Source organism: Protopterus annectens, chromosome 12.part0, assembly GCF_019279795.1.
Source record: "Protopterus annectens isolate FY-2018-M chromosome 12.part0, PAN1.0, whole genome shotgun sequence".
In the NCBI taxonomy this organism is placed as follows: Eukaryota; Metazoa; Chordata; order Ceratodontiformes; family Protopteridae; genus Protopterus; species Protopterus annectens.
This window is the reverse complement of record NC_056746.1, coordinates 600,608,816-600,626,558: the sequence shown is the minus strand read 5'-3', so window position 1 is coordinate 600,626,558 and position 17,743 is coordinate 600,608,816. Positions and strand designations below refer to the sequence as shown.

Here is a 17,743-nt window from a genome sequence, read left to right as displayed (position 1 = left end):
TGGCTCTGGTTATGTTGTCTTAACACAATCATGAATAAATAGACTACTTAAGAAACAGTGTACATGTATGTGAGTATGTAAGTTGATACAGGGTTTGGGGGTTACATTTCCCTACTCTCAGTAGCTAAAATCTGCTTATTCAGCATTATCAATGATTGCTGGAATAGAGGTATAACTGAATCTATTTAACCTTCTGTGGAAGAATTTAGAAGTCACGTTACTAGCATGAATGCCTGAATGCTTCTGTAGATCTAAAACTGACAAAGGCATATCTCGTTGACATGTGAAATTTACCTTCAGATATTACATCTTACCTCTTGGTAGCAACTTGATTTTAGAATAACACCATAAGTTTAAATGTTGTTCCACATAGAGCAAGACTGATTCATTTTATTTTAATAATACTCAGCACTTATATGTGTATTATCTGTTATGATATAATGAGCTATCTATTAACATTTTATATCCTGTCCACTTCATTACTACGTGAGCCATCATGACAATCAGTGTGTTATTTGACTTGGCTCCTGACATCTGCAACTTTTGTGGACATTCTTAAAGTCTACTCTCATTGATTAGTCCGTGGTTTCAAACATGCAGCCTGAACTCCTGTTATAAATTTACACTTACTAGATATCTTTCATGTAAAAGACTTCATTATCTTAACTGCAGGAACCCTGCTCTCATTTTAAATTTAATATAATGGCCTAATGTGGATAGTTGCCATTTCATGATTGAATGCCATTCTCCGTTATCGAACGAATTGTACTCTTTTTATGGAAATTCGGATTAAGGAAGCAGAATAATGCATTCCTAAATATTTTTTCTTTTTACAAGATTCAATGGAAATACTTTTATGTGGTGGCACTATTTTTTCATTTTGACAAAAGTGCATTCTACTTGTATCATATCAGAATGTATTGTTTTCTTTTTTTCCTTTAAAAATATTACAGACTTGTACCTTAAAATAGTTTCTTTGAATAGAGAAAATCTAGCACATAATATATTAATTTAGGAACCTGTGACATATTCAGGTTCTTCTGACAATTGTAAACAAATCAAATTGGGATGAGGGAATATACTGTCATACCCATTTTAAATTAAGTATGATGCATACATTATAAAATATTTGCTCTGTGTGCAGTTCATTCTTTCATTCCTGAACTGTTTACATGCTGTGTGTGTCTGAATGCTAGACAGATGCAGAGTAATGTATGCTCCTCCAAACAAATTATTAATATATAAATTATGAAAGATTTCACAGATAAGAAAATGTTCACTGAATTGTTCACTGCATGTTTTATTGTTACTTGAGTATCCATTATTCAGAATCAGATACAACTTTCTTTGTGTTAACTACTGAATGCTTAGTTTTGTTGAACCAGTAGCAAACAGCATTCTATACTTATAGTAAGAAACTTCATTTGAAGCTGTTGTTTTAATAACCACTGCCAATTTATTAATAAAATAATAAGTTAGATTATGATATGAATCTTTCAAAAAGAACACACAACATGTTAAAGTAAGTTTGTGTGATTTTTTTTATTATACAATGCAGACAAACAGCTGTACAGCAGGAAGTGATACATTCATAAAGTAACAAGTACACAGTTGTACGGTACTGTTGTAGAGGTACCAAAAGGCAGTTGATTACATGTGAAAAGGCAGTTCATTTGGTCACAGCTGATACTTATTTTGTTTAAAACAATGACTGCATTCATTGAATGAAATGAGACAGAAATGCATGGCTAGATGGTTTGCCATGATACATTGCATAGAACAAGTTAATATCTTTCAATACAGGCCACTCAGCAAATCTGTCCATATCCTATCCTTATGACTACAAACAGGAAGGAGTGAGCAACCAATATCCAGGTACAGTGTGCATTCAGCAGTCAGTTTATTTTTAGCTTTCAGTCTTATGATCTTGCATATATGTTAGGTGATAAGCACCTGTGACAAAACTATTATAATACAGTTCTTTCTGTCCGATTAAACAGTCTTTTTATTTTTTTTGGTAACAAGTTTAGCATTGCTTATTGCTACTGATTAAACTAAACTAAAAAGTGATGGTCAAGGGGTGGATGTCACTGAGTGGATTGAATTTTAGAAAGAAGGGACATGGAAGGTAAATGGGTAAAGGTGATGTAAGAAGTAGCTCAGTGCCATATTACTAGTTTACTGCATGCTTGAAAATCCAGTTGGGTACATTGGAGAGCCATGGATTCATAAAACATAAAGAAACAAGTATGAAGATGCTGGACTTTGAAGGTATGTAAAAACTATACCTCCCTTCATTTCTGTTTGTAAACAATTTACAACATAGACTTCAAAATTTAGATAAAATACAAAATGTGATTTTTTTTTTTATATAAATCCATTGTGTAGTAGCCTGTATCTTGTTGTAAATTATTAATAGAAAGCAGATTAAACGTCCTCTAAGGTCACTTTAAGGTCCATTAGTTTTAGCAATGGCACACTATCTTTCTTTTTCACTTGCTTCTAGTTTTGTCCGTTTGTGTCTGTGACCAATGCAATGGTAATAAAAATTAGAAGTGTACAGACTCTGTATTTGCCAGATATGTAGATTGAGCCTAGTGTTTCCACTGCACCCTATTAATTCCCCCAAAATCACAAAGTGAGCAAGTAAAACTCAGCTTGAAAAGAACATAGGTAAAGGTTTTTTAAAAAAAGAAACTCCAAAATCATGACCCTTTGAGATCTATTTATGTCAGTGCCATTTTGAATGTTACGTGTATTTTCAACAAACTGCAGGGCAGTCATCAGGCAGACTTACAGAGCTTAAATCGACACTGGAGTGAAAATCAGATATCTGAATTTGTGGACAGAAGGAACCAAAGTTCTTTGCCAGCCAGTCCTTGATCCCTGAAGTGTTTCCTTCACAGGCAGACCCTGAAATAAAGAAGCCAGAAAACTTTAGTTAACAACCTATGTTCTTCTGAGGATATCTCCAACTCATTTGCTATAAACATCTGTAGCACAATGTTTTACAATAACTATGTTTTTTTATAAAATGCATACTGTATTTCATGTGTCACACAGTATAGCACGAACAGAGACACACACAAATGCACATATGCACAGACACACACAAACATAGACACACACACAAACATACACACACACACACACACACACACACACACACACACACACACACACACACAAACACACACACACACACACAAACACACACACACACACACACAAGCACATACAATGTATGTTATATCTGTAATATAGTACACTTTCTCTTTTGCTGTCCTACTGACAGAACAGTCCTGTTAACTGGGGAGAATCTGACCTGTACTATGCATTTAAGGTGATGACAGTACATCTGTAGACTGGGATAACACTGTAGGCTGTTCAGATTTCATTATGCCTCTATGGTGAAAGGGCACTTGGCATTTAGGGCCAAGGATTATAGTCATGCTTTTCCAATTTCTGTATTTAGCACCACTGAAATTTTTCTTTGAATCCCTCATAGTGCTAACTAAGCTTACTGGCAGCTCTCACACACGAGATTTATAACACTGCAGCTCCATGTCCTAGATATAAAGTATTTTGCAATTTAGGCCAGTAGGATAATTCCTGAACCATGGGGTATTTGCAGACTGAAATATTTTACTTACCAAGATGTTTAACCCCATATGCTTTGAGTGTTTTAGTAAAGCAGTTTGGAGCTGGAATTCATTTGATTTTTATATTACAAAAATATAAAGACGTTCAAAAGAAATCATCATTACATGTTCTTGTAATGAAATGCTGCAGAGGAGTATTATCTTACAATAAAAAAAATTATAAGGGACTAAATTGATTTCCTAATATATATATATATATATATATATATATATATATATATATATATATATATATACACAAGAAGGGCTAAATGAGAGAAAGAGACAAACAGTGAAATTACCTTATCATAAATTGTAACATTTTTCCTCCTGCCTTACATAAAATGGGGTATTGATAATATAAATGGTTTTACTTAATGTTACTGAAGAAGATCTCAACTTACTATATCAAAAATTAGCTTTTGTAGTACTGGTATTTCAAAATGAGCACTATATAAATGTTTGTACTTTTACAAAGGGATAACCCCCTTTACCCTCATCTGCAGGCTTTCCTGCTACAATGATAATTTATCATTAAAATTACACAGCACTGGAGAAGAGGATTATAAGTTTCCCCCTTTGTCCAGGATAGCATAAAGTCATTTATAATAGCAGGAGTAATTCCAGTATAGGGAACTTAGCCTTTCCTCATATACATATGTGAGCATTCTGGCTCCCTTTTGAAATGTCAGCAGTTCGAGTGATGATAAACCAAAAAAAAAAAAAAAAACAGAAAATACAGGAGAAAACTGAATCTCGAAAATTACTCTTCTCCATAAAACTTCTTTTTGCAGAGTAGCAAGGCTTCCTCTTCACCTCCTTGGAGAAAAAGGAATATTCTGAGAAATGGCATCTTGGACTCAGTATATGTAAGTCCTATCTCTTGACCATTCAGTCTCCATGTTTCAGGACTCACTCTAGTGGGTCCAGACATTTCAAATGGTTACTAAGCTTTCTATTTGTTTCTCATTTTAAAGTGGCTGCAATGTCAGTGTTAGGAGTTTGAAGAGGTGTTGGTTCCAGAAGTGTCATTCGATATAATGAGTTTCATGATGCTGTACCAGTACATGCGTATATACATTAGATTTACTTGGCAAAGTAGGTCAGCCTTCTTTAAATCTGAGAAAGGAAAGAGGCTTAGAAAGGAGAAAGGGATAGTGTATTAGGTGATATGCCATGTGTTGGAGCAGGAACATGTGACTTGGATGAAGAGGTGCTTTTTGAGATGCATTCTGAATTTGGCATAATTGTTGATTTCCTTTAGTTCAATAGGGAGAGCTTATCAAAGGGTAGATGTCTAAGAGGAGAGTACATGTGCTTAAATTTAGGGGTAATGAGAGATGGTATGGCTTGTGAGTGGTGTCTCAGGTTGTATGAGTTTTTTTTATTTCATGAAGTTTAGCTGCAAAGTGAGTTAATATCTGGAATTGGAGTAGTTTGTAGAGTTGGGAGTCTAACAATAGGTTAAATCTTTGTTTTATGTGTAGCCAGTTGGCATTTTCTAAGGGTGACTCAGTTATGTTCTTGGGGAGCTGAATTTGTAATTAATCTGAAGATACTTCTTGGAGGCGGACATGAAAACAGATATTCCATATTCGAAGGGGAAAAACTCCTTTGCCGATAAATGCTCTGGCTGGTTGAAACAAAAAAGGCTCAGAACAGAATGGAATATTTTTGTTTTCACTTTACCTATGTGAAAATGGAAGTTTCCAGATTTATCAAGCCATAATTATATGTATTTAAAGGTGGTAGCTATTTCTCTGGTATGGGTTGTGTAAATCAAGGACAGTTTAAGGGTTAGGTACTTTGACAATTTTCAGTTGTGTTCCAAAAAGCTTATTTTGGTCTTAAAGTGAATGGAAAGTAGTTTATTGCTTATAAACAGCCATTGCTTATAAACAATAAATTACTGTTTCTAAACAGTTATTGATTAAAAAAAAAAAAACTACTGTTTGCAAGCAGTCATTGCTGGAGCTCAACTAAGTCTGACAGGAGATGGCACTGAATGTTAGTGCGACAATGACTTGACAAGCAAACAATCATGTTGACACCATAGATGATGAGTTGGAGGTGCAGGGGGGTTATATTGAAGTTTATTAAATATAGGGGAAAAGAATGCATCCTAATTCAACTCTGAAGTACTCGCAATGAAGAAGTTTTTAAACAAGGAATACTGTCTGTGCTGATAAAGATTTCAATTAAACTAAGGTGATAAATGCTTTTGTCAGGTCGATAAATAGGGCAGCTGTAAGGATGTCTCTATTAGTATTTTGCAGGATGTCATCGATTAGAGACCAAAGTCATAGTATATTGTCCCGACCAGAATTTGTGCTGCTTGCAGGAGAGGAGATATTACTGCTGGATATAGCGAGAGGCTTGGATGATTTTCATTGTTTTAGAAGTTTGCCCAGAATTGGGAGCATAGCTATTGGAGGGAAGTGAAAAATATCTTTTAGGTTGGTTTGCTTTGGGAGGGGTTTATTTAGAGCAGTTTTGCAAGTGTAAAAGTAGATCTACCCACAGAATAAGAAGCCAGGCCACAGAAGTTTGTTGATAACTAGTATTACAGAACTCTTATTCACAAGACAAAATATGACATTCTCATCTTCTTTGGAATTATACTCACTGTGCAGTGTACATTTAAAAAATGTACACACATTTTTTTTTGTCTGCTTGATCTTTCACCCAAGCTTCCAGTATGCAGTGGACTGCATATATGTCTGAAAGCAATTTATTTTATTTATTTATTTTACATTTGTTTACCAGGAAAGTCCATCTGAACACAGGTCCTTTTTAAGTGGAGACCCGGGGAGAAAAGCTCCACAAATAATTTTTACAGAGTAATTCAAAGAACAGTGTTAATCAACATTTTGTTACATACATCACAGTAAATGAATAATATTCAGCATTCAACATTAATAACATTCAACCTTCCACTTTAAATTATACATGTGACATAGCAGTGTTAACAGTTTTTAATTCCTGCAGTGTAGTAATTAAACTTAGAAGTCTTACAGGATTAACAGTCATTAATTCATATAATGTAGTAACTGAACTTAGATAGAGGTCTTATAGCGTGCTAGTATTAACCTGGACTGTCACAGTTGCAGAGTGGTGAGTTCAGTAAATGTAGTTTTACTTGTTTTTTAAATTCATAAAGAAGGTATAGCAGTGATGAGGGATGGCAGTTTATTCCATTATCTGGCAATGGTGTTAGAGTAGAGGGATGAGCCTGCTGCATTCTTGTCTTTAGTTACTTTGAGTAGAGGTTTGTTTGTGGAGTGGAGGTTTCTGGTACAGGAGTATGGACTTATTAGTTGTAGAGAAGGTTTTTATTTTGGGATGGTGTAGAATTTTATGGGTCAGGGTAAGCTGATTGTAAAGAAGTAGGTTTGGAAATTCAAGCCAATTGAATTGTTTGAGAGCTAGACAGTGGTGTGATCTGTAGGGATTGTTAGTAGCGAATATGGCAATTTTGTTATAACAGGCATCGAGTTTGGATAGGTCAGATTTTCTAAGGTTGGTGAGAATTGGGCAGGCATATAGTAGTGTAGAGATGAGATGAGTGCGGGCAATGGTGGCTTTAGTAGAATTTGTTAAGACCTTTTTATTTTGATATAGAGTACCTAGTTTTTTTGCGTACTTTCTTTATGGCGAGGAAGATATGGATGTCAAATTTCATGTTATGGTCAATTATAACCCCTAGAAGCTTTGTGTGTGTATCGGGAGATATGATAGCATTACTGGATAAGATGATAAAGGATAGATCAGGCTTGGTTTGTTGGGCTGGATGGAAAATGATAACTTTTGTTTTGCTATGGTTAAGTATTAGTTGGTGGTCGTTGAACCAGGATTCAGCAAAGAGAAAGGAAGCTTGTGTTTGCTGGTGCAGTTCTTGGAGAGAAGAGGAGACACAGACCAATGTGGAGTCATCTGTATATTAGATGACTGAGGAGTGAAGGGTGGAGTTATGAAGGTTATTTGTGAATATGGCAAATAACAGAGGTCCAAGAATGGAGCCTTGTGGAACACCTGTTGTAACAGGGAACAGAGTGGATAGATTCTGGTGGCATTTAACTGCCTGCTGTCTCCCTGTTAGGTAATAATGAAACCAACTGATAGTAGATTGGCTAAGGTTTAGTTCCGACAGGGCTTTAAGTAGCCTGTTATGATTAACAATATGAAATGCCTTTGAAAGGTCTAGGAAGAGAGCTGAAACATATTTGCCATCATTTCTGTGCTCATTACTTGAGTAAAAGACATGAGAACAGTGGTTGGGCTGTGGTAAGGCCTGAACCCATGCTGGCTGTTAGTGATCAGTTGATGTGTGGTGAGGTGTTGCAGTATTTGAATGTGAATACACCTTTCTAGAATTTTTGAGGGGGGGCAGTATGGCTATGGGGCGGTAGTTTGTTAGTTGTTTTGAGTTTACCCCTTTATGGAGGAGAATAATATGAGAGACCTTCCAGAGGTCTGGGATTAGATTTTCGGAAATGGAATGGTTAATTAGGATGGTCACTGGAAATGCTATAGCTTCAGGTGCTATTTTCAGATATTCTGCTGGGAGTTTGTCTCTTGCCAATGTAGTTGGTTTAAATTTTTTGAGTAATTTTTGAGTAATCAGGGAAACAGGGACTGGTTGAAGGGTAAAACTTCTTTCATTAGTTAGGGGATCTTATTTGAACAATAGTCAAATGTTGTTTCTTTACTGTATTGCCAATCATCCCCCACCCTACTAGTATGGTAGGAGAGAAATTGAAAAAAAAAACACACTACCAGTGCCTATAAATCTGAGAGAGGACAATTCAAAAGAATGAATCAAAAAAGTATTTCAATTGCATCTTTTACAAATTCAATTTTATTAACTCTTTAATTTTACAAAATGTTAATAATATGATTTAAAGATGGAATGAGTCATTGGACAGTGATGCTGCCTGAGAACAGCTGGATTCCTGATTCAGATCCTGGTTTGGGATGTCTTTCTTTAGGAACTTCCATGACCTTCCCATGTTCACATAGATTCCACAGTAGTGTCTCAAGTTTTCACTCACAATCCAATGGCATGCTGGTAGGATATGAACCAATGTTTCATTTTTAAGAGATAAATTCACAGATGCATGAATATGTCTGTGTGAGTTTGTGTAGATATATACATATGCATACATATATTTATATACATATATATATATATATATATATATATATATATATATATATATATATATATGTATCTGTGTGTGTGTAAATATATATATATATATATATATATATATATATATATATATATATATATATATATATGGTTTACTGTAAGTATGTTGAGCATGCCTTGTGTGAAACTAACATGTTAAGTATTGGGAATGTAAAAAACTGTTTGGTAGACAGTGGTAATGTCGACTCTGGAAGACTGAAGACTGGGACAGTGCGGAGTGGGAGATTTACCCTTTTCTGTACTGTAATGCGATCTCAGAGTTGGAATATACAAGTGAAAGGGGGTGCAGGGGGGGCTTGCCCCCCTGGAAAAACATGACTGTCAGCGCTGCACAGTACTGATCTGGTCTGTACGTACTATTGCAAAAGGGACACTGGACTGCAGAAGTTAAATTTGACTTCTCCTGCATTAGTGTCAATATTTCACCCAACGTTGTATGCCGAACTTAAACATGTAAACCACATTTATTATAGGTTTACATTCTGATGTCCAATGTTTTAATAGTAAACCTATATATATTTGTGTGTGTGTGTGTGTGTGTGTGTGTCAGCTAGCTTGAACTCAGGTCATCAGGTCATCTGGGTTTTGGGTTATAATCAGGGCTTCTTTCCTCAATACCGATGAGATAGTCACTTTGCATTAGTGACCATATGCTACTATCCACTCTGCTCTATTTAGATGGACGTCAATGCCATTCTAGTCACACTATTGCAGCCTTATCATATGGAGAATTTCTCAGACTGAGAAGGTTATTCAATGTGGAATCAGAATTTATTCAAGAAATAGAAAAAACTAAGACTATGTTTCTGAAAAGGGGCTATGATCCAAACATACTTGAAAAAAATATACTGGAGGTAATGAAGTGGGATAAATCAAAGAAAAAATATAGTATGGGTAATACTAATCAAATAAGAAAAACTTATGTAAATAGTGAGACTGCATTTTGTTACTACATATAGTTTATTTAGTGCTACAGTAGTAAAATGTATAAAATATTATTGGAATTATTTAATTAGACATATAGGTATTCAGAATTTACTTCCTGCATTGATAAATATTTCTTTTAAAAAGGAAGACTCATTGGTGATATGATTATACATGGGAAGTTTGTCCAGAAATGACCATTAATGGAGATATTAGGAACGTATTCCCTATAGAGAAAAAGTACAAAGCCATGTGGTAAATGTTGCATTTGTAAATATGTGGCGTCTTATTTTCCATGTATTAATGGTAAAAAATATGAAGTTAAACAAATGTATAATTGTAATTCAGTAGGAATTGTTTATACTATAAAATGCCCATGTGGGAAGTTTTACATTGGGGAAAGTAAGTGAGCATTTAAATCCTGCTTACAAGAACATCTTAGAGATATCAGAAAGGGGAAACTGGAGAGTCCAATTGCTTGCCATTTTTTAGAATTTCATCATGGAGATGAAAGTGGCTTACAAGCCACTATTTTAGATCAAGTTAAAAGTGATTTATATAATAAAGTGTAAAGAAGAAATTGTTATTTAAAGAAACTGTTTTATTCTTAAATATGTCACTCTGGTTCCTAGAGGCTTGAACTCAGATTGTAATTGGAAAGTTTTTATTTAATTGTAGGTGTGTGTAAATATTCAATTATTAACATTAATTGATAATTGTTCAGTTTGTATATAAGGTTGTTTGTGTGAGCATTTGAAATTTTACTCTGTAAAGGCTGTATGCCAAGGCACTAACAGGGTTGTGTCTTCTATTAAATAAGCTTAAAGATCCAGCCTGGTGTACTGTGGAATCCATTTGTCTTCACTGGCTTATTTTGTGGTTGTATATCATTTTTTTGCTCTCTTTGTGATTTGTTGTAGCCACTCTGTTCTGCTTCTATACCTTAAGGAGTTAATTTAATATTTAGAGTTATGTATCTTGCCTCCAAATATGGCCCTCATGTATGGGACCCTGTACTGTTTTATTAGGTACAGCAGCTTCACCATTTAACTGCTTGCATCTCTAATGGTTTCAGTCCTGTTTACTGGCAAAATAAACAATCCTGTAATTGGCTAGAGCCTTGTAGTCATGATATGAGAAAGTCTGTAACAAACTTTGGTGCCCACATCACTCAACTCTCACTATGTTTAGGATTGCCTTTAATTTTATCTCAACATTGTGCACTATCCCTATTAAACTGGACTTTGGTTTGAGAAGTTCTTATTTAAATGTATCAGTATATTAAAAGTGTTTCTGATTTGGAGAATTTTCTGTAATCATTTCTGGCTTTGCCCCTGGTTCTGTACATAAAAGTTCACAGCTATGTTGGTGGCACTTTTGCAATGAAATGGATCTACCTCTTCTTTTGAAATAACATTAAAGCAACTGTATCTTACTGGCTGCATATCCAGTAGTGACAGTGAAGTAACGGCCTTCACCAAGTCAACACAATAGGCTGCTTTTTTCGCATTTAAGGAATCAGAGATGTAACGCAATGTCCCTGACATGCTCTTTTCTTTATTTCACACATGGTTCTCGGACATATGTGAAAACATCACTTGCAAAAATCTATCATTCAGCTTTCTTTCTGTCTTTTACCAGATTGTAAGTGTTGAAGGCTTCCTGTCCTTCCATAGTGAGGGAAATCTTTTACTAGGGTACATAGTCCTCTCCAGTTAACCTCATGATAACTAAGTTCATTGCCCTATGTTAGTCATCATTGTCATGAAGGTACGCTCGTTTTCTACCATTAAGTGGTTAACTGGGTTCAGCAACTATTTGCACCTAGATAAATTAATTAGTGCTTAAGACACTTTATGCCTCCTTTTAGCTATATCCATCAAGAACGATTAAGTTCTAGGCAATTTGTTTAGCACTTGAGGGCAAGTAATACATGTTACAAGAGAAATTCCTTGAACATCTACAGAAATAACACAAAACTGTCTACACTTACCGTCTGTATTATATTTGTTTAGCAGGAATGCGACCTGATAGTGATATATCTGTGTATGTCGTACTGGAGGCATTTGGCCATAGTAACGGCTTAAATATGACACGCTGTGGAATAAAAGATGATACATTAAAGTGATTCTTATATTTAAGCATAATTTTTATTACCATAAAGTTTTAGAATTCATTCTTTTATTTAAGTAACATTTATTTATTACAATGGCTTGAACTCCATCAGTACTTGCAGCAGCTATGAATTAATACTTTGCAGTGTAATTATACTCCAAAAATTTAGTTATTAAAAAGCCCATTTTTCCTCTTTTAAAGTCATCACTTTTATAAATGCAGTTGCATACCTTAATTCTAATACGCTTCCTGATGATCTAAAATCATTCAGCACCCCCCCCCCCATATTTATAGAACATAGGAAAAGAAATCCGGACGTACCACCACAGACCTAATAAAAACACTTTTGTTTTAATATAAGATTCTTAAAATGAATAGTTAAACTAAAAACTTTTATTCTTTACTTACAGCTTCTGTTTGAAAGGAGAGAAGCAAAACAGGATAAGCGCTTTCAGCATGTAGCCTTCTTCAGATCCTGCTCTCACATATCACTTCCTTGAATTTCATCTAAGACTGATCCAATCATTAACCAGGTTTCATGCCAGCTCCTTCCCTTCCAACCAATCAAATCCATTTGTGGAGACACCACCCTTTTAGGATTGGTTTTAACGGAATAACCCCATTTAACATGCTGAAAGCACTTATTCTGTTTTGCTTCTCTCCTTTCAAACAGAAGCTCTGAATAAAGAATAAAAGTTTTTAGTTTAACTATTCATTTTAATAATATTATATTAAAACAAAAGTTGTCTTATTAGCCCTGTGGTGGTACATCTGGATTTCTTTTCCTGTGTTCATTGTTCTTGTTTGGACAACATTTGGAGATAAACAGGATTTCTGTTTGTTCTAAACTTATAGAACATGGAGGGCTATGCAGAAGTGCTTATGGAGCATATAAATAACTGCATAGAACAACGAAACAGCAGCACCAACCCAAAATAAACTTAGGACAAACTCCAAAAATAAGCCCCCTTGGTGGACCCCCAGTATAAATAGGTTGTACAACAAAAGAAAGAAAATCCTCTCCAAAAAATAGGAAGGGCAAAGTCCAAAAGAGAAAAAGAAACCCTTATCAGTCTCAGCAAGCAACACAGGGGATTAATCACATCCATCAAAGCCAACTTTGAGGCAAGAATAGCTCCCAGGCTAAGGATAACCATAAGGCATTTTTTAATTATATACACAGCTTTAAAGGGAACACCCAAAAATGTGCTGAGCTAAAACTAAATGGAACTTCATGTAGCAAACCAGGGTATATAGCAAATTTGCTGGCCAATAAATTTAGCTTCACTTTCACCCTCCTATCGCCCACAGTTACCCACCAGGAAACACCCTCTACCATCCCCCTCCAAGTATTGCTAAAGAACAGTTCCTTAGTGCACTCTCTCAAACTAAAAACAGTGCATTAATGGGTCCTGATAATATCCCAGGATGCCTCCTAAATAGCTTGAAACATGACCTGTCAAGCTCATCAGAATCTCCTTTCAACCATATCCATTAGACAGGCTTCAACCCTAAGGAATGGAGGACTGCAATGGTCATCCTACTACACAAAGCTGCACCATCAACTGACCCAGGGAACTACAGACCCATAAGTTTGACTAGTGTTATATACAAGACCGTGGAAAGAATTACTGTGGACCTGATAAATAAAGGCAGAGGAAATTTTCAAACACTGGACCCGGCCCAGTTAGGTATTGTCAGGGACAGGTCATTCCTACTAAACATGGTGGACTTCTTTAAGAAGGTCACTAGAGCAATGGACAACAGCAAAATGGTATATACTGTCTACCTTGACCTGGCAAAGGCAACTGACACAATATGTCTCTCAGGTATTATAGACAAACTCATAAATTTAGGCATAAATACCTATGTGACCCGATTGACAGCTAAATGGCTTAGGGTGGGAATCCACCTTCACCTAGAGGCCTCTTACTAGTAGTGTCCCACGGTGCTCAGTACTGGGACCTTTTCTGTTTGGACTATACTTCTCTGAAGTCAAGATAAATCTAGAGGGTTTTTGGCTAACCACATTTGCCGATTACTGCAAGCCTGGTGCAATCACTGAATCCTCCAAAGATGTATATATCCTCCAAGAGAGTCTGACACAGACAAATAACTGGTGCCCGAACCATGGCCTAAAACTCAATGCAAAAGATCCATAATTATACCCTTTGGGAAGATAACAACCCCTGCAAATTAAAACATTGATAACACTCCCCTAATAGTAGACCCAGTGTTAAGGGACAGTAACCCGAACTTTTGTCACCATGTGTCCAAAGTAGTAAGAAACTCCTTCTATGTAGCACAAATTATAAGTAAGGGCATGGAATCTGGATCTAAGGAGATTATAGTCTCACTATACTCAGCCCTCATTAAACCAATAATTGAGCACAATGCATTCTTTGACATGTACCTGACCTGGCATTTGCAACAGTTGGAGGGTCCACAGAGATTCCTCTCTAAAAGAATACAGGAAGTTAATAATATCTGCTTTGTGCACCACCTAAAAGCCCTGTCCCTGTATTCAGTCTCCTACAGACTACTGAGGGGCAATCTATGTCTAACCTTCAAGGGATTTTCTGATTCAGCCCTGAGGGATCTGCTACACATTTGCAAAACAATCAGCACATTTGCAAAACAAACAACACTAGCATTACCTGATTTAAGGATCTAAGCCTCATTAGTGACATAAACAAAACATGCTGGAGGGACAGATATGTATTTCAGAGATTTCCCTGTCTCCATAACAGATTCCTCATTCATGTGAAACAGAGCTTTTGCTGAAGCCTATTCAAATGGAATTTGGACCAATGGATGAGAAATTGTAAATTTACTCCTGGCTTATTGTCTGTGGCTCTTATGGACAGGGGAAGTTTGTAGATGGCCTAAGGCACAGGCATATACCAAAGCCGTTCTAGTCTGTGGTCATTGAAAACTGGTGCATGAATGGCTAGGATTAAAAAAGGCTGTGGGGCTGTTAGTTTAGTAACCGCCTATAATCATATATCTTCTTTGTTTCAGTTGTTTGAACTAAACCTGACTAAACAATTATGGTTACTTTTGAAGACTGATGTTTGCAGATACATACATGTGAATTGTGGATATTTATTTTCTCCACTTTCACACTTGATGGCATTATTATACAGATGTACTGCATTTATATGTCACTTACAATAGATGTTAATTTTTCTGACAATCATACTTCTGGCATTATTATAGAGACAATACAGCATGTATGTGTCACTTGTAATCAAGAGCTATTTAAGTACTATGTGTTGTATTTGGATGGCATGACAAAGATAGTTTTCTCTTTCACTGTTATTCATGCAGGTTATAAAAAACTCTACTCAGAAAAATAAACTATGTATGTCTATATCCATTTCATATAGTTATATATGCATCTACACTAATTTATCAAGGTCAAATATTTGATTAAAAGATGACTGCAAACATAGGAAGTATTTTTGGTGGAGGCAAGCACCTCCTACAATCATAACTATATTAACTTTGAGACTGCACAATAATGGGAAAAGGACACATTCCCTTATACTATTGTCAACCCATCATAGTAAAAAAAGTTTCAGCATTACTAAAGATCATCATAAATGAAGGGTGTGAACCCTCTGTTCTCCTTCATTATCCCTGCTATCCTGTGATGAAATGCATCATGAGTGTAAGATTTTTATATAAAATGCATAGATGGTTTTCTTTCCAACAAACTGCAGGATCCCCTGTAAATATTTATCATTGTATCTTGACTTTTTATGCAGTAATGTGCATTATTCAGGATAGTATTAGTAATAGATAGCACTAACACTTGGTAAATGCATTGATCCTGCAGGGACATAGTTAAGATGGAGAGGGACTGGGTTCCCCCTTATCAGAAAACATGAGTAAGTCCATAATGAGGCCACACCTCAGCTATGTATTTTACATACCACCCTTCATCTGCCATCACTGTTTCTTCTTTAGCATCAACCGTTTGTCTTTGTCTCTTTATTTTATACACATATTAATGTCAATGTAAGATGCCAAGCATCAGATCACTTTCTGTCTTCTATCTTCCTAACCATACAGGGCCACCACTCCTGGACTGTGCTTAGAGTTTAATACCTCCACTCCCTTCACAATTTTGATAATTCTACATTTCATGTTTTCTCCCACCTTAATTTCCCCTAGTCTGTATGTTTTACAGAAGTGAACACTGCGTATCCTATACTGTCTTATCCTTGCCCTATACAGGGAACGTATGACTTCATCATCTCTGGAATCTATTCCTCATATCATGCAGCTCAGTGCCTTCTCACTCTGTCCTTTACCTTTTAACATTACATAGCATTATTTAACTTCTAGACAGTAATTACTCCCTAATCCTTTCTTGTTTTCAAGGTTTCTATTGTTTCCCCTCAGAAGTGTATAACTTTTTTTATATCACAACCCACTGCCTAGTTGATTGCTGTGCTTGTCATTGCAGGTTCCTTTAAAGTCTAATATTGTACAGTCACATGCACTGTCCATTTAGGGATGACTTTCTCAAAATGGATGGGATGACAGTGGATATCTTAACATTTATCAGTAGAACAATCTGTAAAAATCAACATTGGGTCCATCATATCAAGAAATACAGTCTGCACTGTTACTGATAATGATTCTTTATCTAAGCTATAAATTTAATCTTTCTTGACCCGCATCATCTTCTGACTTATTAATAAATAATTTAGCTGTTGTACAGGTCAATGCATAAAACTGATAGCTGCTTCATCCCTCCCTACTCCCACACACACAAAAATGCTTCAGATATGATTCAGGACCTGATTTCTAATGTGACAATGTTGGTAAAATATGGCTTTGTGGTTTATGTGTTGAAAATAGTAATTTAATTAAAACATAAAAATAAAAATGCTAAAGTTATTTTCCAGGTTCTATTCACGCATATGAAAAAATAGGAGGTCAATTAGTTCATCCTGTTTGCATGAGATTTACTAAATGAAGCAACACCACCTATCACAACCCCTGACAGAAATAATATAACCATTATCTGATAGTACCAACACCTTTGCATCAATGAATCTAGGATATTTACCAGCAATATTGATAATTTTATGGAATATGTATTGATTCTGCTTAGTAGTTAGATGAGTTATTGTTTATATCTTCTAATAGCCAAGTGTTGTCATTTGCCACATTTTTGAACATGTTTACCTTATGCAGTTACAACAGGCAGAGTGGACCTTATCATTTTTCATCATATGCTGACACTGAAGACATTAAACATTCACTTCAAGGTTGAATTTTGCAAAAATATAGTAACAGTTTGTGTATGTATGGAGGGGGGAGGGGGCTGTTCATGTGAGTAGTTTAGAATGCTGTTGAATTCATTTTTAGGTTATGAACAAATAGTGATACAGTGTGCAACTCTACAACAGTGTGAGATGCTAAAGGCGTTGAAGTATCTGGAGGAATGCTAAGTCTATTGTTTACTAAGAAGAAATTTCATTAGAAGAGCTATGGTGGGGGGAAAGATTCAGACTTCCCGAGTGCAAAGTGTTAGGAGGCAGAAGCCGACCAGTGTTCAGTGTAATACTGAGATTTAACGTCATGCAATCCATTTGGACTGAAGTGCTTTAGTGGTCTATGTATGGCAGGTACAAACTGTAGCAGCTGCTTCTATAAATGTAGTAAGAAGTTTGATTCAGGTGAAAATTTTTTCTCTTCGAGTTTTTTTTTTTTTTTTTTAAACTTAAAGTTGAAGGGGGGTACCAGACGGGGGCAGTATGATCTGGGGCACCAAAATAGATAGCTAACCCATGGAAGAAATTGGTAACTCTTCCTGCTGGTCAAGTAGCATCCC

At 35.7% G+C, this 17,743-nt stretch overlaps 1 protein-coding gene across 2 annotated transcripts in view; it reads right to left on the bottom strand.

Annotated features, from left to right (window-relative positions):
• Positions 1-1,523: 1,523 nt before the first annotated feature.
• LOC122816737 overlaps positions 1,524-17,743 on the bottom strand; it is a 228,421-nt gene continuing 212,201 nt past the window's right edge. For both annotated transcript variants that reach the window (XM_044089730.1, XM_044089731.1), the window contains exons 53-54: positions 11,771-11,874; positions 1,524-2,913 (exon numbers count right to left, since the gene is read on the bottom strand). In XM_044089730.1, the coding sequence (XP_043945665.1) occupies positions 2,762-2,913; positions 11,771-11,874 (256 nt within the window). In that variant the 3' untranslated portion in view covers positions 1,524-2,761. The remainder of the gene's footprint in view (positions 2,914-11,770; positions 11,875-17,743) is intronic.